The sequence below is a fragment of the Lepus europaeus genome, chromosome 8, assembly GCF_033115175.1.
Source record: "Lepus europaeus isolate LE1 chromosome 8, mLepTim1.pri, whole genome shotgun sequence".
NCBI lineage: Eukaryota > Metazoa > Chordata > Mammalia > Lagomorpha > Leporidae > Lepus > Lepus europaeus.
In genome coordinates, this window is record NC_084834.1 from 94,039,972 (window position 1) to 94,061,956 (window position 21,985).

At 40.8% G+C, this 21,985-nt stretch overlaps 1 protein-coding gene across 6 annotated transcripts in view; it reads left to right on the top strand.

Annotated features, from left to right (window-relative positions):
- Nucleotides 1-21,985, top strand: part of PTPN13 (protein tyrosine phosphatase non-receptor type 13) — a 224,670-nt gene that overhangs the window by 186,870 nt on the left and 15,815 nt on the right. For all 6 annotated transcript variants that reach the window (XM_062198537.1, XM_062198539.1, XM_062198538.1 and 3 more), the window contains 6 exons: nucleotides 7,379-7,440; nucleotides 10,205-10,298; nucleotides 10,943-11,080; nucleotides 12,557-12,645; nucleotides 17,321-17,376; nucleotides 19,924-20,024. In XM_062198537.1, coding sequence (XP_062054521.1) covers nucleotides 7,379-7,440; nucleotides 10,205-10,298; nucleotides 10,943-11,080; nucleotides 12,557-12,645; nucleotides 17,321-17,376; nucleotides 19,924-20,024 — 540 coding nt within the window. The remainder of the gene's footprint in view (nucleotides 1-7,378; nucleotides 7,441-10,204; nucleotides 10,299-10,942; nucleotides 11,081-12,556; nucleotides 12,646-17,320; nucleotides 17,377-19,923; nucleotides 20,025-21,985) is intronic.

Here is a 21,985-nt window from a genome sequence, read left to right on the forward strand (position 1 = left end):
TTGCCTTTACCACCATATATAGAGCCAAAAATGTTATCATTCTCTCTTCCCATTCCAAGTCCTTTATATAGCAACCGAGCTCCTTTTTAGAATCTAATGAGTATGTGCATCTAGCATACAATACCTCCCCTTGGTCCTGCATGTCCAACTTCCTGGGTCTTCCCTTAGCGGAGTTTTTACAAAATGTTTGTGAAACATTTCATATCCTGCCTCCCAAAAACAATGTGTTGAGGGACTATTACTTGGAGGTCTGCATCTAATATATCTATGCTCTGAGCCATTTTTACAAATAAAAGAGACAGAATTAAGATGATAATTGTCATTATCAATCCATAAGCTCTGAGCATAGGTAGTTCAAATCTTTCCCACAATCTCATTAAGTTACCTAATACTTTAAATCGTTTAAGCGCTCGCTTACCTTCGATTAACTTACCTTTATCTGAGTCCCATCTTCTCTTTTTTTTTCTTCTTTTTTGACAGGCAGAGTAGACAGTGAGAGAGAGAGAGACAAAGAGAAAGGTCTTCCTTTTGCCGTTGGTTCACCCTCCAATGGCCGCCGCGGCCAGTGCGCTGCGGCTGGCGCACCGCGCTGATCCGAAGGCAGGAGCCAGGTGTTTCTCCTGGTCTCCCATGGGGTGCAGGGCCTAAGCACTTGGGCCATTCTCCACTGCACTCCCGGGCCACAGCAGAGAGCTGGCCTAGGAAGAGGGGCAACCAGGACAGAATCTGGCGCCCCGACCGGGACTAGAACCCGGTGTGCTGGTGCCGCAAGGCGGAGGATTAGCCTATTGAGCCGCAGCACCAGCTCAGAGTCCCATCTTTTTAATAATTCTTTTACCTGTTGTAGATGTGCTTGTTGTCAGGCTGCTAATTCATCTTCTTGGTCCTCGGGCAATCCCTCAAAAGGGTTTACAAATGGTGGATCTTCTTCCTCACTTAATTGTTTAAGTGCATACTGTTCATAGAGGTCTTTTGCTTCTCTTCCTTTAATGTAAATTTCTCCATTTGCTGCTGCTGTTGCTATTTCTGGAGTTCTTTAGTCCTAGCTCTGGAATATGAAATCCCTAATTCTTTCTGTAAAAAGCACAACTGACAGTGGTATCTACATTTCTTACAAACACATGAGTTCTTTTGACAGGATAATTGCAATTGATATTCCATTAGTGCCCAATTGGAAATTCCCAAATCCTGAGGTCCTGGGGCTGGAACAATCCTAACGTGTCTTTGGGGCAAGCTAATAATCCCCTTTTCAGGTGTGTCGATCACTACTGCTCCCTCTGCTTCCAAAGGATGGTAGTGGGCCCTTTCCAGTCTTTACTGTTTGGTAATCTATAAAAGCAAAAGAGTTTTTTGTCTTTAAATTTCTGGAGTTGGAGCGTTTGCTCTAGTTCTTGCCATCTCTGATGGATATATCTTTCAGTAGGAGCATAGCCCCCTATTCCTCCCCTTTTCTTTTGATTAAGGGTAATAAGAGCCAATTGTAGCCTTGCTTCAGTGGTTTGAACTACATCAGCAAATTTATCCATTTCTTGTTTTAAGGAGTGATTAGCTCTCTCAACCATTCCCTGCAACTGTGGGTTATAGGGTGTGCCTGTGGTATGATCAATATTTAAATATCAGCACAATCCCGTGACCCTTTCTGCTGTGAAGTTAGGGCCATTATCTATATGGAGTTCTTGGATATGAAATAGGTTCAGGCCGGCGCCGTGGCTCAACAGGCTAATCCTCCGCCTTGCGGCGCCGGCACACCGGGTTCTAGTCCCGGTCGGGGCACCGATCCTGTCCCGGTTGCCCCTCTTCCAGGCCAGCTCTCTGCTGTGGCCAGGGAGTGCAGTGGAGGACAGCCCAAGTGTTTGGGCTCTGCACCCCATGGGAGACCAGGATAAGCACCTGGCTCCTGCCATCGGAACAGCGCGGTGCGCCGGCCGCAGCGCGCTACCGCGGCGGCCATTAGAGGGTGAACCAACGGCAAAAGGAAGACCTTTCTCTCTGTCTCTCTCTCTCTCTCACTGTCCACTCTGCCTGTCAAAAAAAAAAAAAAAAGAAATAGGTTCGGTAGTTCTAATATTCCCCATACTATTTCCTGAGCAGTTTCCTTAGGAATTAGCTTAGCCCGTAGAAGGCCAGTAGATGTCTCAATGGCTACCAGAATTAGCCGGGCCTCACAGTGGGTCATGTCCATTTGCCACAGTCCTGGCCCTGATCTACTAATATGAGGCGTAGTTCCTCCTTTATGCACACACTTGGGGCAGTTCTTTATTATTTGTTCTGCTACAATTCTTGGTAAGCTGAATTGTTGTCTCAAGTATGACACATCACTATGCCATTTAGCATGATCATCCGTGGCTGTCTCAATATGTTCTAGAAAAAAGATGTTTGGTGCCTTACATATGTCATGGAGGACAGGCATTAAAATTAACTGAGCTATTAGTTGTCCTGTTTTTACATATACTATTTTTTGGGATAGGTTGACCAATCTTATCTTTAAAGAATTTTGATCTCCTGGGATGATGAAACCTCCAACTACCCTTTCTTTGGCCTCAGTCATCTCTGATGTTTCTGTTATCCACCCCCACTGTCCTGGGATTATGGTAATTTGTGTTTGTAGGTTAAGGGTCTCTATTACCTTTGGCATAAGTAACAGATCTTTTGGGGCACGTATGGAGTATCCATTCTGTTCTGGTTCTTTTTCCTTAATATGACCACCTTGTACTACCAGGTTTTTTTGAGTTGTATTTATTTGTGAAACTAATTTGTCAATATTTTCATTGCCTGGGATTCCCTTATGTCCAGGTACCCATTGGATGTAAATTTCTTCTTTACTTTCTATAGCTTCTAATATGGTTCTAAGCAAGGGTTCTTCAATATTTACAGGTAGGGTTCTGGCCTCAATTAATGTATATACATATTGGGAATCTGTAACTATATTCATTATCGAGGGTCCTTCTTGAAGGGCTAGTAGCATGGCTCTTTTTTCTAATTCTTGATTACTTCCCTCACTCTCCTTAACTAATATAACTCCATCTGATCTCCAAAAGCCATATTTTCCTTGCCCCTGTTTGCTTCCTCCATCAACATAGTAAGTAGGTCCTGGCAAGGGATGACCTAGAAGACTGCTTAGCGCTCTTCTAAGCATTAAAGGTGCATGGATACATTCAATCTGTGGTACCCAATGCAAGTAGGGGTCTTCCTGAATCATAATGTCTAAATCCTCTTTTTTTATAGGTAACCTATATATAGGTTCTTGCCCTATTCATATAGTAAATTCTTGCCTAATTTTATGTAGACATTTTAGGGCTCTAGTTAGAGGAGATGCTGCCAATACCTTTGGAAATTCCTGTCTACCTACCCAAAGGATATCAGATCCTTGGTGTTACCTCCCATCATAACGGTACAGTAAACTTCCTTGCTGGGGTCCCAGTAGCTTAAAGGTTTGTGTTCTTGTAATAGCCTCCTTATAGTCCGTAACTCCTGTCTTGCTTCAGGGGTCCATTCCCTGATACTATTTAACTCTTGGTTTCCCTTCATCATAAGAGTAAAAGGTTTTGTCTTAATTCTGGGAACAGCTTGGGTTATCCAATTAAGGAGTCCTACTAACTTTTGTAGTTTGTTTAGGGTGGGCTTCTCTGGAAGTTCTGGCAACTCTAGTTTTTGCAATGTCCATTTATTCGGGTGCAACAAGTACCCCATCCATGAATAAGGGTATTGTTCTTGTAATTTCTCATTCAGGGTCTCGAATCCCTTTTCTAAAAGCATTTTTCTGAGTTTTCCTACGATCAGTTTGTGGTGTTTTGGAGAATGATCGGACCCAATATATATATATTCCATATATTGATAATAATCTACTTCTGGGTGTTGTTGTCTCCAGGGCTCTAGTATGTCCCTTAGTGTACTTCGGTAAATCAAGGGACTCAGTACAAAGCCTTGTGGGAGGCAATTCCAAACATACCTATGGCCCGGACCTTGATTATTAACCGCTGGGATGGTAAAGGCAGTGTACTGCCTGAAGTCCTTATCCAGAGGGATGGTGAAATAAGCACCCCCTATATCTAAAACAGTAACCTGGTTTCTTCTTTGTAATCCTCCAGGCTGTGGAATACCTACCTGAACTTCTCTTCCCTTATCTACTAATTTATTAAGTTCTCTAAAGTCTATTAACATTCGCCATTTACCTGATTTTTTCCTTATCACAAATATTGGGGTGTTCCAGGGATTATCTGGGTCTGCTGGAGATATCTTTCCTTCCTCTAGTAGTCTTTTTGTTATTTCCTTAATTCCTTCTAATTTTTCTTTGGTTACAGGCCATTGGGGAATCAAGGGACCTTTATTGGATCTTTCATTTTTATCTTTATTGGGGTAATTTGGGTAGAGAATTGTGCCATAATTAGGGCTACCCCTAACTTTGTTAAGATATCCCTTCCGAATATATTGATGGGAATATCTGGGGATATTAGCATGGATGTCTTTGTCTTCCTTCCCTTTTTGTCTTTCAGTGTAACCTGTGATATTTTTTGTAATTTAGAGCACCCTCCTACCCCCTCTATATTTTGCCATCCTTCTGTTATCCCTTCTTTTATTCCTTTAGCCTCTTGTTCCCTTATTATAGTTAAATCGGCCCCTGTGTCTAACAGCCCTATTATATCTTTTCCCCCTAGGTTTACCTTTAAGGTAGGTCTTTGTCTTAATTCTATTTTGGTAGTTTCGGGTAGATCCCTGTCACAGGGACTTCTGTGTTTCCCCCAGGGGGCAGACGGCGGGATAGATGACTGGATACTCTGGGCAGACGCCATCATGGTCTGGGGGGCATTGCCCCCCACTTTCCCATTTTTTGGCTGTCTACATACTTTTGCTATATGTCCTGTTCTCCCACAATTATAGCATTTTAGCGGAGTTTTTTCTCTACTCCTACAATTTCTTGCCATATGCCCCTTTTTTCCACACCTGTAACAATTTCCCTGAAAACTTCTTGACCCTTGCTGTCTATCTCCAGCCTTTAAGGCCTCTGCCAGCTTGGCCATCTCATAGGAGGTGGATCTAAATTCTCTACAGGCATACATTTTTTTCTTCTAACGAATCTCCTAATCTTAAATTTCTAAGCAACTTTTTACATTCTTCATTAGCATTTTGAATGTTCATGGTGTCCTTTAAATATGTTCTCAAATCCTCTCTAGATGTTTCCATATCAATCTGGGTAAATAATTGATTAGTAAACTCAGGGTAGGGTTCTTTGGGCCCTTGTCTGATGCTGACTGCTTTAGGGGCCCCACTGGTAGTTCTCTGGCAATCTTGAAGCACCTCAAGAACCCATGTTCTATAGAGGGTTCTGGCATCAGCGAATCTAGGGCCAGCTGCTGCTTCTGGTGATAATCCGATTCCCCTAATCTGATCTGATGTTAGTGGCACTGGTCCAGCCCCGTCGGCTGGGGGAGGGGGATGCATCTCATCCCATGCTGTCGCCTTCTCTTTTATCTTGTCTATGACTAGCTGTTTCTCCGCTGCAAAGCCAGGAGTTACATTCAGTAGCATATTGATGTCTACTGATGTCGTTTATTGAAATTACCCCAAAGTAAGTGATGGTAGCTGAGTGCATGAGACCGTGTTCCTGCACTTGTTTAAGCCAAGCGGCTATTAGTCCAGGTCCCACAGGCTCATATTCTTGTCTACCACCTCTTAACATTATCGGGTAAGCCAACTGTTCTTTTGCTTTTTCTTCCTTGCTTAACTCTCTGGGAACAACCTGAGGTTTTTGCCTGCTTTCTGTTACGGCGTCATAGAGTTTACAGGCGTCTCCTGTATTTTTTGGATTTAATCCCTTGCCACAACAAATTAACACCTTAAGGGTGTCTGCTGCACATTTATAGTCTTTCCCTGTTGTGGCGCCTTCTCCTTTTTTGTAGAAATTCCTCCAGGAGGTTTTCTACTTCTTCCAAGGTCTGCAGATCTTGGAGGTCCCGTCCTGTACAAGCTGCTGCCAGCTTACAAGCCCATGTTACATTTCCTGGTGAGTAGCACTTCACTTTCTTGCCTCTTGGTGCCTGGCCTGGAAGGACCTTCACCTTCTCTATACTCACTAGTGCCTGCCTATATTCTTTTGACTGGGACGTCCCACCCATCGTGGTCTCTTTCAACCACTGCTACTCACCCTCTTGACGATTCCTCAAGGGCTCGTCTCCTCACCGTCTGACTTCAGGTCCCTGTTCGGGCGCCAGCTGTCAGGGTCTCCCCCTCCAGGAACTGGCCAGGTTGCCGCGAAGGAAGAGTCAAGGAGACTGAGGAAGGTCAAGCTAAACACACTGTATTGGTACTCTAGGCGACTAGGAGGAGAGATCGCTCAAGCCAACTCCCGCAGGCACTAGGCACTAAGAGCTTCTCCCCGCAGGCACAAGGCACTACGGACCGGGGAGAGAGGCTGAGCAACCTCTGGTTACAGTGTCTGAGGGTCCCCTTATATACAGCTTCTAGAGGCTAGCCCCGCCCACCCGCCGACCTCCCAGGATCCCGTAGTCATGGCGACAATGGTGATGACAGTTGGTTTGTGGTTTGCAGTTAGGCCGTCTGATCAGGCCATCCCTTTTCAAACTTACCTCTAGAGCGGTTACTTTTCTACTGCACAGTTACTTTCTTTCAAACTGCGCTACAGTTGCTTTCTCTGAGAATGGTTCCCTAACAACCTTCGTCTTTCTTGGCAGGATTATTTTTAGGTCAAATAGAGTTCCTTGAACAGAGGTCCGTGAATACATTTAACTGTGTATGTTTTTGTTGTTGCTTGTTTTCAGTTTTTCCAAACTCTACCATACCTTTCTAAATATCTTTAAAGTATAATTTAATAAATCAAATAAAGCTTAAATTTGTGACTTTTTAACTGTTAAAGAAACATAATCTACTTATTTCAGTGTAGGTGTTAGATTTTGTACTGATAGTTAAAATAAACTTTTTATTTAGAAATATTTTTAAAACTTTTGAGTTATATCCACAGGATGTTTTCCTGTGCTAAAGTGTTAGCCTTTATTGAAATGAGATAAAAAGCTTGCTATCTTCTTTTGTATCATAAAATAAATATAGTTTATCACCTGAGATATATTTCCCATTCATCTGGAGTAATTTGTATTCAGTGTGTCACACTGGAACCAGTCAGTCTAAAATGAATTGTTCTGTGAACTGTTTTCTTTTAAGAAATTGGCTTTTTCCTTGGGATAGTCCCTTCTCTAATATTTGTTAACATTTAATTGGTTTAAATCACTTTGTGGTGTGACATCTTTTAGTATACTAATAAAAAATAATAGCATCCTCAGAAACATGGATTTTCTTTAATTATTTTGATGTGTCTGTTGTGGTTTTGACTGGCTCATCCTCTTGCTTTCTATGTTGTTCCTTTCAGGACATCACACTGTGGAGCCTTGTGACCAGCCCGGCCTCACTCCTGAAAACTCATTCTCCAAGGTAAGTAAAAGGCTGCCATCTTTCATGGCAGACCTCCTCATCTAAATAACCCACTTGTTTATTTCTGGAACCAAACAGATTTCATATTTAAATATTTGCCATAACCCCATATCTTTTGGCATAACAGTTCCTAAATAAACCAATGACTTATTAATCATTATTTTAGGGCTACTTTGTTGCTGTTGTTGTTATTAATGTGGATAGCTCTTTTCATTGTTCCTTTGACCAAAGGAAAAGAAGAATGTGGGTAAGAGTGGAATTGACCTGAAAATGTTAAGTTTATGCTACAAGTGAGATAAAAACAGTAATGGACAAAGAAATAGGTTACTTGCTTTTGAAAGACTGAGAAAAATGCTTTATCACAAAATAAAATGAGAGTGTAACTCATTTAAGATTAGCACTAAGAAATCTGGGAATGAATTAACAAAACTATCTTAATGCATAACTAAATTCTACTTCCCATTCTCTCTTTCCTACTTACATGCCCAGTTTTTTGGCTAAAATTTCTTTTTATGATTTTCTTACTGGTATATAATGTCCTTTTCCAAAATGATCACAGCTGGGTCTTTAATTTATGGACTGTTTTACTTACACATATCTCACATAACTCTTTCTGAGTCTCACTACTGAAATGTCTTTCTATATAATGTAAAATGTAGAATGTCTTTCCATGTGAATTGCATTGCTCTCCTAGTAACCTGAAAATTTTAGCATCTCAACAGGATTCTGGACATGAGCTTGATTTAGTATAGATGGAAAAAATGAATTTAGTGACCAAAAGTCCAAAATTCTGACTTTCATCTCACTGTGTTACTCATACTTGTAACTGGGTTTAGTAAGTCCTGAAAAGATCACGCCCAGAAGAATATTAAGGCAGAAATGATTGTGACACAAAAATAAATTTATTTATAAATATGTGCTTATGCTATCCTCTGTTCAGAGGTCCTCGATTTCATGTACCTGAACTAAAGAATTTTCATGTGTTGTTAATGTTACTCATCCTATATAGTGCTTATTTTCTTTTTAAATATCAGTATGTTGTTGAAACAGAGAGAGGTAGAGTTTCTGTTTCATTAACATAAAACCCCCAGGAATCAAGACACTTTGTTGTTCTTGGCTGCAAACATGTGTGTCTCAGAGGAGGCCTCCCAGTGTCCTGTCCTTGAATATTAATGTCTATATTACAAGTTTTTTAGGAAAAATGGAATTTTACAACCCAAGAAGTTTTGTGACATCATTATGTCACCACTGTTTATGAAGCAATAATTCTATTGCATTTCTTTATCATTTTTATCAAAATAAAAACAATAAAATCTTTTTTTAGATATTTATTTATTTATTTGAGAGGTACAAGGCCAGCACTGTGACATAGCAGGTAAGGCCGCCACCTGCAGTGCCAGCATCCCATAAGGGCATCAGTTCAAGTTCCACCTGCTCCACTTCCGATCCAGCTCTCTGCTATGGCCTGGAAAAGTAGTGGAAGATGGCTCAAGTCCTTGGGCACCTGCACCCACATGGGAGACCTCGAGGAAGCTTCTGTCTCCTGGCTTCAGATCGGCACAGCTCTGGCCATTGTGGCCAACTGAGGAGTGAACCAGCAGATGGAAGACCTCTCTCTCTCTCTCTCTCTACCTCTGTACGTCTCTACCTCTCTGCCTCTCCTTCTCTCTCTAACTCTGACTTTCAAATAAATAAATAAATCTTTTTAAAAATTATAAAAAAATAAAAGTTACAAAGAGGCAGGGTAAAGAGAGAAAGAGAGAGGTCTTCCATCAGATGGTTCACTACCCAGATGGCCACAATGGCCAGAGCTGTGCCAGTCTGAAGCCAGGAGCCAGAAGCTTCTACCGGGTCTCCCACACAAGTGCAAGGGCCCAAGGACTTGGGTCATCTTCTGCTTTCCCAGGCCATAGCAGAGAACTGGATCGGAAGTGGCGCAGCAGGGACTTGAACCAGTGCCCATATGGGATTCTGGCACTGCAGGTGGCAGCTTTACCTGTATTCCACAGCGCCAGCCCCAACAATACAGTCTTAAGAGCAAACCACAATGTTTTATTTGCTTAAAATGATTTTAATTTATCCTAATCACTTAATTTTTCATTCTTCCCCAGATTGTTTTTCTATTAGCCATATTCCATGAAATGCTTCACAATTTATCATTATCCTAGAAAGTTACCTTCTATTCAGTAATTATTTTATAGTTGTGAATCCACTGTCATTTTTCTTAAATTCATGTGAGATTTAGACTGATTTGAAAGCCTTTATACCTAACGGATGGTCAGGTTGCTAAGTAAGCTTCAGTCTCTGTTTAACAGCCTCATAACACTTAAAATGTTTATTCTTCCCTTCCCTAACTTTTACAGCCCTATTAAACTTTTCTGAAAAGTCTTGTGGAAGATAAGGCTAATAAAATACACCTCAAATAAGAGATTTCTGCAGTCCAAAAAGATTAAGAGACACTTCATAATATATTTCTCTTTCAGAAATGCCAAATTTACATTAGTAAGTACTGTGAGAATTGCTGAATAAAAATACTGATTTAATGTTGTTTAGCTTAGCATTCCCAGATGTACTTGGTGATAGAAAGCCCCACTTTTCTTATACAATTCATCACCCTGACTTTTCTGAGACCCACTCATCTAAGGTTGGGAGAAGTAAAATGGCTCCTGAACTAAGGAAGAAGAGGGGCGATGTGCAGTCCCTCCCTAATCCCGGAAGTTAGTAAACTAGTAATCTGATGATTTGCTTTGGCTTTGTACTTTAGGTTAATGGGGAAGAAATAATTGAAGGTTTGTACACTGAAGGAAAATGTTCTGCTTGTGAGCCAAAGGAATCAACAAACCTGACTCTGTCCACAGGTAATTTTCCAAATAAGTCATCCTATTATTCTACGTGTTCTAGTAATTCAGATAACAAAGATATAAGGTATCTTCTTCAGTTTGCCTTGTATGTTTCTGAAACTTTTAAAGGAACAATTATTGTTCAAAGAAATAAGAGAATGGTATAAAGCTAATATTGCTAATTGTATGCCTATTCAAATGTCCAGCACTATTCTTATCTCTGACTAAAACTATTTTTAAAAGATTAAAAAAAGAGCTGCTTTGTTTAATACTATTTCTTATACTCTACAGAGCAACAATTCACAGACTTTAGAAAACTTATTTTTGAAGAGTTTCACGTGACCTATTATATCCTTGATCTCTGTAGCATAACTTTTTTATTTCATGAATTAATAATTCGAGATTTATTAATGTCTTGCGAAAGGGTCTGAAACTAACATTGATTCTGGTTTATTCTTTGTAAGTTGCATTTGCATGGTCTGTTGTCACAGCAGCCAGAGTACTTTTAGAACTAAAAGTGACTGGGTCACGTAAGTGTGAACTACTTTTCCAGTCATATCTGCTCTTCAGAGTGGATGCTTAAAGTTTCAAAGGACCTAAGTATTCTTGAGAGTCTCTCACAACAATATTTTTAAACTCCATATAAATTATTGTTTTTCAAGAGTCTGATGTACAAGAAGATGACGTTTATGATGATCCTCAAGAAGCTGAAGTTATCCAGTCTCTGCTGGATGTTGTGGATGAGGAAGCTCAGAATCTTTTGAACCAAAATAATGCAACAAGAGATGCCTGTATTCCAGGTAGATGAACCCGATGAACAAATTGGCACCCTAAAAAGTACAAGGACATCTCCAGGGGACATTTTTTGAGTAAATATGAAATACATTAGCCTCTTCCTCTGTTTCTCAGTGGTGGGTAATATTCCAGAAATAAGAGACTTCACTGGGGCTGGCACTGTGGCACAGCAGGCTAAACTGCCATCTGCAGTGCCAGCATCCAATATGGGCAACGGTTCATGTCCCAGCTGCTCTACTTCCAATCCAGCTCCCTGCTAATACACCTGGGAAAGCAGTGGAAGATGGCCCAAGTGCTTGGGCCCCTGTACGCACATGGGAGACCGGGAAGAAGCTCCTGGCTCCTGGCTCCTGGCTTCAGCCTGGGCCAGCTGTGGCCATTGCAGCCATTCAAGGAGTGAACCAGCTAATGGAAGATATCTCTTTCCGTCTCTCCTTCTCTTTCTAATTCTGGCTTTCAAATAAATAAATAAATCTTTAAAAAAAGAGGATTTGTTATCTCTATTTTTTCCATGTTTGTGAGTGAGTTAGCTTATTGCTGTTATATCAAAATGGATCATTAATGTTATGGCTTTTACTTTGAAGATTTATTTACTCATTTGAAAGGCAGAGTTACTGAGAGAGAGAGAAAGTGTTTCCATCTGCTGGTTCACTCCTCAAGTGGCAGCAATAGCCAGGGGTAGGCCAGGCCAAAGCCAGGAGCCTGGAACTCTATCAAGGTCTCCCACTTGGGTGGCAGGAGCCCCACTACTTGGGCCATTTCTGCTGCTTTCACTGACACATCAGTAGGGAGCTGGATTGGAAGTGGAGCAGCCAAGACTGGTATCATCATTCATATGGGATGCCAGTGTTACAGGTGGTGGCTTGACCTGCTACGCCACCATGTCAGCTCCTGTCTCTTACTTATAGAAGGATTTCCCTTAGAGGCCAGCATTGTGGTATACCAGGTTAAGCCTCTCTCATATGAGTGCCAATTCATGTCTCAGCTGCTCTACTTCTGATCTAGCTCCCTGCTAATACACCTGGAAAAGCAGTGGAGGATGGCCCAAGTGCTAGGGTCCCTACACTCACATGGAAGACCCATAAGAAGCTCCAGGTTCCTAGCTTTGGCCCCACCCAGCCTCATCTGTTGTGGCCATTTGGGGAGTGAAACAGTAGATGGAAGAGCTCTTTCTGTGTCTCTCCTCTATCTGTAACTCTGCCTTTCAAATAAAATTAAAAATAATTAATTTTTAATAAAAAGGGAGGTTCCCCTAGTTGATGCTAAAACAATCTTAAGGCATTGCAATTTGAGTGGACAAGTTTAGCCAGAAATTTTATGTTGACATGTACCATGGCATTTATCCCTAAGTTTTCTAATATGGACCCTGAAACTACTCATTGATATTAGTCCATTTACTGCCACCTTTTGCAGCAAACAAAAACTTTTCCACTGCCTTAGTAGTTGTATTAATTCCTCTTGACTGTGTATTTCTCTCCTAGATATGTTGAAGACAAATGGGAAGACACCTGAGGAGACAGCAGAAGGCACAGCCTGTGATGGCTCACCTTTGCTGGAGGATGTTACTGAAGTAAGGATAATAGCTGTATAAACAGCCTGGGGTGCCACAGGTTGTCAGAGTTATGTGTTTTAACACAGATGTGAAATAACCTGAAATGGTTGCTTGTTTTACTGTAAGATTACCTTTAGGTGGATAAATGGAGGTGAATTTTACTTGTTGTATTAAAGTATCATTCTCTTCCAGTTGAAAGCATCATTATTCAAGTTTTCTCACATTTTTAAAAATTAAAGAAGCAGTTCATTTGTTAATAAAGATTTCTTTTATTTATTTGAAAGACAGAATTACATAGAGAGGTAGAGCCAGAGAGAGAGAGAGGTCTTCCATCCACTGGTTCTCTCTCCAAATGGCCCTAACAGCCTGAGCTGTGCCAATCTGATGCCAGGAGCCAGGACATTTTTCAGCATCTCCCACACAGGTACAGGGGCCCAAGGACTTGGGCAATCTTCCACTGCTTTCTCAGGCCATAGCAGAGAGCTGGATCGGAAGTGGAGCAGTGGAACTTGAACTGGTGCCCGTATGGGATACCAGCACCACAGGCCAGGGCTTTAACCCACTGTGCCACAGCACTGGCCCTGCAATTCATTTTCTTTTTTTTTTTTTTTAACAGCTTTTATTTAATAAATATAAATTTGTAAGTACAACTTTTGGATTATAGCATTTCTTCCCCCAATACGCACCCTCCCACCCCAAACCATCCCACCTCCTACTCCCTCTCCCATCCCATTCTTCATTAAGATTAATTAATTATCTTTATATACAGAAAATCAACTCTATACTAAGTAAAGATTTCAACAGTTTGTACCCACACAGACACACAAGACTAGTTTTACTGTTAATTCTCATAGTACAACACATTAAGGGCAAGTGCACAGTGACTCCTGTTGTTGGTTGAGTCTGCTGTGTGTCCTGCTTCCCATGTTGGATCATTCTCTCTTTTTTAATTCTACCAATTATTAGCAGACACTTGGTCTTATTTATGTGTTAATCCTATCTTTATGGTCAGTTATGGACTTAAACTGATCACTTTACCTAGTAAGATGGCATTGGTACCTGCCAACTTAATGGGATTTGGAGTCCCCTGGCAAGTTTTTAGCTTTACCCTTAGGGGTAAGTCCGAGACAATGTGTGCTGAACTGTACATCTCCTCCCTCTCTTATTCCCAGTCTTATTTTTAACAGGAATCAACATGCAATTCGTTTTCAAAAATGTAGTGGTAAACTTTTCAGATCCCTATTTAAAATCTGAAAACTTTGGATATTCTGGGACAACAGGCTAAGAAAAAGTATGAATAGTGGATAAGTTGTATTTAAGGTTCCTCAAACTCAGCATTATCCTATTTTTTCACATCTCATCTTAGTATTCTAGAATAATTTCCTTCAGTAGCCTACTTAAATAGTCTTCCTGCTTTATATCTTCAAAACTGTCAAAATCATGCTGGTTTGAATTCTTAGCAATATTCACTATGCATGCAAATACAATCTCATACACATGTAGTTGTGTTCATTAAAAGTTTATGAATATTTACTGTGTGGATATATAAGGTATCTTATGGTTTTGAGTATGTACTTTTTTTAAGGTTTACTTATATATTTGATGAGCAGAGTTACAGAGAGAGAAGGAAAGACAGATCTTCCATCTACTCCCAAATGGCCACAATGGCCCCCGCTGGGCCAGGCCAAAACCAGGAGCCTGGAACGCCATCTGAGTCCCCCACCTGGGTAGCAGGTACCCAAGCACTTGGGACATCTGCTGCTGCTTTCCCAAGCACATTAGCAGGGAGTTGGACTGGAAATATAGCAGCCAGGACTCCAACTACCGTTCACATGGGATGCTGCCATCACAGGCTGTGACTTAACCCTCTGTACCACAACAGCAGCCCAAGTAGATACTTTTAATCTACAAAAATTATTATACAAATATTAGATTTCTTAAAACACAGCATTCTCTAGTTTTACATAAGACAGTCTTTCACACTATCAAAACATTAATAATTATAATGGGCTCTTTGAAAAAGGATTTCTGAATGTCCTAAGCCATAATGAGTTTAATTATATTTCCATTAACAATATTTAAAATGCTCCTTTTAAACTTTACGTTCTAGGGATGGGCATTTTGCAAAACAGCACACCACTTTCCATACTGAGTACCAGCTCTGTTCCTGATTACAGCTTCTTGCTGATGTGTGCCTGGAGGTAACAGTGATGACTCAAGTACTTGGGTCCCTGCTACCTACGTGGGGAGGCTCAAATTGAGTTCTTAGTTCCTGGCTTTGGCCTGGCCCATCCCTGGCTGTTGTGGGCATGTGGGGAGTGAACCAGTGGATGGAAGATATATCTCTCCCCCTGACCCCCACCCCTTGACTTTCAAATAAATAAAATACTAAAACAAACTTCCTGAAGGAAATTAATATATAGACTCATTTATACTGTGCTCTAGTAACAATTTAGGAAAGATAACTTTGTTACCTTTTTTATTTTGATTATAAAAATATATCCTCATTGTAAAAAAAATTTCAAATAGAATCATTTAAAAATATACATTCCTTTTTGTAACTTATTTCCATATTCATCTGAGATAGCTTTTAAAATTTTGGTTTCTACTCATCTAGTCACCATCTTGAAGTGCTTATTAGGTTTTTTGGGTTTGGAGTTTTGGGATTTTTTTTTTTAAGATTTATTTGTTTATTTATTTATTTAAAGAGTTACAGAGAGAGAGAGATCTTCCATCCACTGGTTCATTCCCCTAAATGGCCACAACAGCCACGGCTTGTCCAGGCTGAAGCCAGGAGCCGGGAGCTTCTTCTGGGTCTCCCACGGGGTTGCAGGGGCCCAAGCATTGGGGCCATCTTCTGCTGTTTTCCCAAGCACATTGGTAGGGAGCTGGATCAGAAGTGGAACAGCCAAGACTCAAACCGGTACCCATATGGGAAGCCAGTGCCTCAGGCAGAGGCCTAACCAGCCCTGAAGTGCTTGGGTTTTTAACAAGAGATCCCATATTTTCATTTGGCACTAGACCCTAAAAATTATGTAGTTGGTCCTAAATCCAGAAGATATCTCCTTTGCTGTTAGATTACTGGATAAGACTCTTGGAACAGTAGCATTATAAATTTACCTTCAGGGACCGGTACTGTGGTGTTGCAGGTGGGGTCGCCCCCTGCAGTGCCAGCGTCCCAAGTGGGTGCTGGTTCGGTTTGAGTCCCAGATGCTCCACTTCTGATCCAGCTCTCTGCTATGGCCTGGGAAAGCAGCAGAGGATGGCCCAGGTCCTTGGGCCCCTGCTCTTGCTTGGGGGAACCGGAGGAGGATCCTGGCTCCTGGTTTCAGATCAGCTGTGGCCATTATGGCCATTTGGGGAGTGGACCAGCAGATGGAAGACCTCTCTCTCTCTCTCTCTCTCTCTCTCTGCCTCTGTCTCTGTCTCTCTGTAACTCTGCCTTTCAAATAAATAAATCTTTAAAAATAAATAAATTTACCATGAAATGGACTGCCCACAATATAAATCCTGAATCTTTTCCTTGAGGCAGTATCATAGCTTTCTCCTCTTCCAAAGAGCCTACAATGCAGAATGAGAAGACACTGAAATTCATTCCTTTAGCATAACCCTCTCCTGTACACAGTGTCCTCGCACAAACAGTGGGAACTGATTAAAGTAAATATCACTATAGCTTATTTCTAGTTAGGCTCCCCATTTTCATGTTAATAACAGCACTGGACTTGTACGAAAGGCTTTGGGCTTTTCCAAATCTTAGAGCACATAGTAGATTCAAAGATCAGGACTACACTCAGTAATAAGTATGATTTGATTCCTGTCTATAGCCCTCGTCTGTATTCCTGTGGACCAGTGGCCTTTCTACTTTTGACTTGTTGAACATTATGGTTAGTGGTGCATTGAGCCTGTGATTATTCAGTAAATTGAAAATATGTTACTGCAAAAATTAAAGGAAAAAGGAAGGAAGACAGGAGGGAGGGGAGGAAGAAGGAAGTGGGGGAGGGGAACTGAGGGAGGGAATAAGGGAAGTATGGTTATCTTAGAATTGTTGGCCGGCACCGCGGCTCACTTGGCTAATCCTCCACCTGCGGCGCTGGTACCCTGGGTTCTGTTCCCAGTTGGGGCGCCAAATTCTGTCCTGGTTGCTCCTCTTCCAGTCCAGCTCTCTGCTGTGGCCCAGGAAGGCAGTGGAGGATGGCCCAAGTGCTTAGGCCCCTACAACTAATGTGGGAGACATGGATGGAGTTCCAGGCTCCTGACTTGAACCTGGCCCAGCCCTGGCTGTTGCAGCCATTTGGGAAGTGAAACAGTGGCTGTCTATCTCTCCCTCTCCCTCTCTCTTTCTCTAACTCTGCCATTCAAATAGATAAATAAATCTTTTTTTAAAAAGTTCTTGAGAGCATTTTCAGGTTTTAAACCTGAAAGGGTATTAAAAGATATGCCAAATGTGCATATAACTAAATTAAGTGTTAATTCAGATTTTTGTCTGAATTTCTAAATCCTAAATTCTTGGGCCACTAAAGATGCCTCAGCCACTGCTTAGAGTATATTAATTAAATGTCATATATGTCTTTTTAATGTGAAAGTGAACACTAACAGTGAATATAAAAGATAATTCATAGAAAGAATAAACATTATTAGATTATTTGATGTCTGTTACAATGAGCTAATTTATTTTGATTTCTCTTTATTGTAGCGTAGCAAAATTAATGGCTATGAAGAATATTGTGAAGAAAAAGTAAAAAGTGAAAGGTAAACACAACAAAAGTTTTTTGAAAACAGTTTCCATTATAAAGTGATTTTGATTTTGGAGGGAGGCACAGCATATCAAGGAAAGGTTTTATACATGGTTGGCCAAAAAAAGTGATTGTACATATTATATATATGTACAATATATATATAATATATGTACATATTATATATAATACATATACATATTACATGATAATCAGATAATCAAAAATAGCTATTTGCTTTTTCCTAGAAAGGCAAATTTATATGAACTGTTGACTAAATTAGAGAGAGACTACATATTATTAATGTATAAATACATACATTTGGGTCCAGTGCTGTGGCATAGCCAGTAAAGCCGCCACTTGCAGTGCTGGCATCCCATATGGGCACTGGTTTAAGTCCTGGCTGCACCACTTCCAATCCAGCTCTCTGCTATGGCCTGGAAAAGCAGTAGAAGATGGCCCCTGCACCCATGTGGGAGACCCAAAAGAAGCTGCTGGCTTCGGATCACTGCAGCTCCGGCCGTTGCAGCCACCTGAGGAATGAACCAACAGATGGAAGACCTCTCCTTCTGTCTCTGCCACTGCCTCTCTTCAACTCTGCCTTTCAAATAAATAAATCTTTAAATATATATATATATATATATATATATATAAATTTTTGCATATCACTAATTGTTGGTTGCATTGGGTTTTGTTTTGTTTTAACATCTCTAAAATCATGAAGAAAAAAATCAGGAGGGTCTTAGAGTTATAGTCGTCAATAGTGTTTCTTAATGTAAACAAAATAATAGTGCATTTTACTACATGGATGTCTTAGATTCAAAGAAATGTAGTACATATCTTCAACGCAGTAAGTTTATTTTTTTTTTTTTAAGATCGATTGATTGATTTGAAAGGCAGAGGCAGAGAGAGAGGGATAGAGAGAGAGAGAGAGGTCTTCCGTCCACTGGTTCACTCCCTAGATGGCTGCAATGGCCAGAGCTGCGCCAATCCGAAGCCAGGAGCCAGGAGCTTCTTCCGGGTCTCCCACGTGGGTGCAGGGGCCCAAGGACTTGGGCCGTCTTCTACTGCTTTCCCAGGACATAGCAAAGAGCTGGATTGGAAATGGAACAGCCAGTACTTTGAACCAGTGCCCATATGGGATGCTGGCACTGCAGGTAACGGCCTACCCACTACACCACAGCTCTGGCCCTACAAGTTTACTTCTAAGAGTCTTACTCCCCATAGATGTGCAAATGCATTTCTACATGAGAATATTTTTTTATATTACTTTCTGTAAGCAGTTGCAACATTTATAGAGTAGCAAAACACCATAACTGAAATAATAAAGTAGAGTCTTAAGCAGCTGTTCAAAAGAATGATAAGGAAGAGAATATCTGATGGAAGAATCTCTAAAATATATTCCTACAAAGAACCAGTTTGTACTAAAAGACAAAATCAACTTCCTGGATGCAGCAGAGCTTGCAAATTAAATGTTAATTGTGAACCACAATGAATTGAAGTAGAGGAACACATCTACCATAAACGCAGCATAATTATTGCCCTGTGATTGACATTGGGAGATACCAGTCCATCCTACTTTAATTCTGTACACTAGTGTTGTCAGACCAACGAACTCTGCATTGTTCCCCTGGATATCAAAAAAGGAAAATGTGTTCAATCTTTTATATAACCTTTTTTCATCTCGCTGCAGCACTAAACACTATTCTCCTACCTGATTTCTTTTTTGAGGCCAGCCATCCAATTTACCAGGGAATAGTGAGAATTATTCTTCATTTCATTACATTGAGACATAGATACAGAATGTCCTTTTGGCTTCCAAAACTAGCAAAACTGCGTCCATCAAAGGGGACTTCCTCAAATAAATTGTGATAGATTCATAAAATGCACTAGTTGATGAAAAGCGAGAGATGCATCCCAACGCAATTGTAATCACTCATCCATTTTAAAGGATAGAACTGAAACTGCCTCTTTCTCTATCCCCTGCTGTAGTCTAAGGTTCAAAGACGTGGAATCTGTTTGAGGATAAATTGTATTAAACTGCCTGCGGTGCCGGCACCCCGGGTTCTCGTCCCTGTTGGGGCGCCAGATTCTGTCCCAGTGACTCCTCTTTCAGTCCAGCTCTCTGCTGTGGCCCGGGAAGGCAGTGGAGGATGGCCCAAGTGCTTGGGCCCTGCACCCACATGGGAGACCAGGAGGAAGCACCTGGCTCCTGGCTTCGGATCGGCGCAGTGCACCAGCCACAGTGCACCAGCCGTGGCAGCCATTTAGGGGATGAACCTACAGAAAAGGAAGACCTTTCTCTCTGTCTCTCTCTCTCTGTCTACTCTGCCTATCAAAAAAAAAAAAAAACCTGTATTAAACTGTTTGTTCTGCAACTCTAATTTATATCTACCAGTAGGTTTTAAGGATTGTGCATTTGTTTTTTTTTTTTTAAATCATATAATCTATTTTAAAATGCAGTGATAATTGTATGAAAACAAATGGTTTGGTGCCATAATATTTTAATTTGTTTGGGAGACAAACATGAAGGTGGTATTACCAGTGTGTTTTGTTGTTATAGCTTAACTCAGAAGTCACAAGAAACAAAGACCGATGATGATGAAATCACATGGGATAGTGTTGAATTGCCAGCAGAGACAAGCCATGATGATTCTGATAAAGGCAAGAGTTTTATTAGCAGTTTTTTCCTCAAAAGCAATGAATAGGAAAAATAACTGTTTAAAATGAAATTTTTCAGAATATTATGGGTATGTTATTTCACCATATGTCTACATTATTTGGTTTTATGCATAAAGTTAAATCATATAGACAGACACCAATATTCACTTATATAACCAGATTATTTGCCCAGTTGTAGTCTAAAATTCTCAGTGGATTTGTGAAACATGTACAAATAAGTATGTAAGAACTTTAAATGAAAAAATAGAGTTACAGTGGAATGAGAAGTCAAGGAACACTTTTTATTTGTTGTAAAATAAGTGAACTAGCTAGAAGGTATGGAACTATTACTACCATTGGATCTCACTTCATCTTCTAAAAGCAAGAATCCATTGGTCTGTCCTCACTGTTATTAGTATGTTTTTTTTTTATAACTGAGTCAGTGGAAAAAGGAAATTATATTCAGTGTTTCATTTCTCTTGTTTCATATAAGGCATTGTTATATTGAAAGAATGTGGTCTTGTCATTTGAAGTCCTAATTTTATAAAAAAAAAAACTAATAAAATAGAACTTGTCCTTTTTCAACTTAGGTCTACTATAGGTGTGTGCACAGTGCTCTTCTTGGCTTCTGTAACCCATCCTCATGTGTCTACCCTTTGAGCTCCTGTTGCATTCTCACTCAGTTATGTAAACATATAGAATTGCTTCATGAATGAATTTTGTATTCCCAGCTAGCCTTCACCATACCAGATGTGAAGCTTCTTGGGGTATCTTGTACAACTTTGTAGCTCCCACAGTGCCTAGCATTTTATTATCTATATAGTAGTTGCATCATGAAAATGCCTTAGTCAACCAATTGACATAATTAAACCTACACTCGTGCAGGGTATGGCAAGATGTCTTTCCTACTTTTTTCTAAGATAGCAATTGCCCTCTATTTTATTTATTTATTTATTTATTTTTGGACAGGCAGAGTGGATAGTGAGAGAGAGAGACAGAGAGAAAGATCTTCCTTTTTGCCGTTGGTTCACCCTCCAATGGCCACTGCGGCCGGCGCATCTCGCTGATCCGAAGCCAGGAGCCAGGTGCTTCTCCTGGTCTCCCATGCGGGTGCAGGGCCCAAGCACTTGGGCCATAGCAGAGAGCTGGCCTGGAAGAGGGGCAACCGGGATAGAATCCGGCACCCCAACCGGGACTAGAACCCAGTGTGCCGGCGCCGCAAGGCGGAGGATTAGCCTGTTAAGCCACAGCGCAGGCCAATTGCCCTCTATTTTAAATAATGTCCACATAGTAGGTACTAAATTAACCCATAGCTCTTCAAAGGTATTTGATTCAACTCATGAAGAACCAAGGGAATTCTTCATTTGCTTGGAGAAAACTATCAAGTGCCAGAGACACCAGAACTGAATGCCAAGGGTGCAAGGAGAGAAATCAGTGCTCTGAGAGCAATCTCTTGTTGGGGAATTTCAGAAGTGTCGTCTTCTCTGTTGTACTTAGAAGCTGATATAAATGCAAATTAATAACAGAACTAGATATGTTTTCCTCATGAAAACAGTGCCATTTGAGTCAAGCAAAAAGGAACAATGTAAACTCCTTTAGAAGTATATGAAAGTCAAGGGCTTTAAGAACTTCTAGGCAGCAAAGGCATTTGGCACAGCAGTTCAACTTACACTGAGTGCCTGGCTTCAACTTTCTGCTCTACTTCTGACTCTGGCTTCCCACTAATGCACACCTGGGAGGCAGCAGTGATGGTTCAAGTACTTGAGTCCCTGCCACCCACATGGGAGACCTGGATTGAGTACCAGACTCCTCACTTCAGCCTAACTCAGCCCCAGCTATTGCGGGTATTGAACCAGTGCATGGAATCTCGCTATCCCTCAGACTTCCAAATAAATGGGAAAAAGAAAAAGAAAAGAACTTCTGAGCAGTCACTGAGATATATTCTTAAAAGTTGGGTACATGAG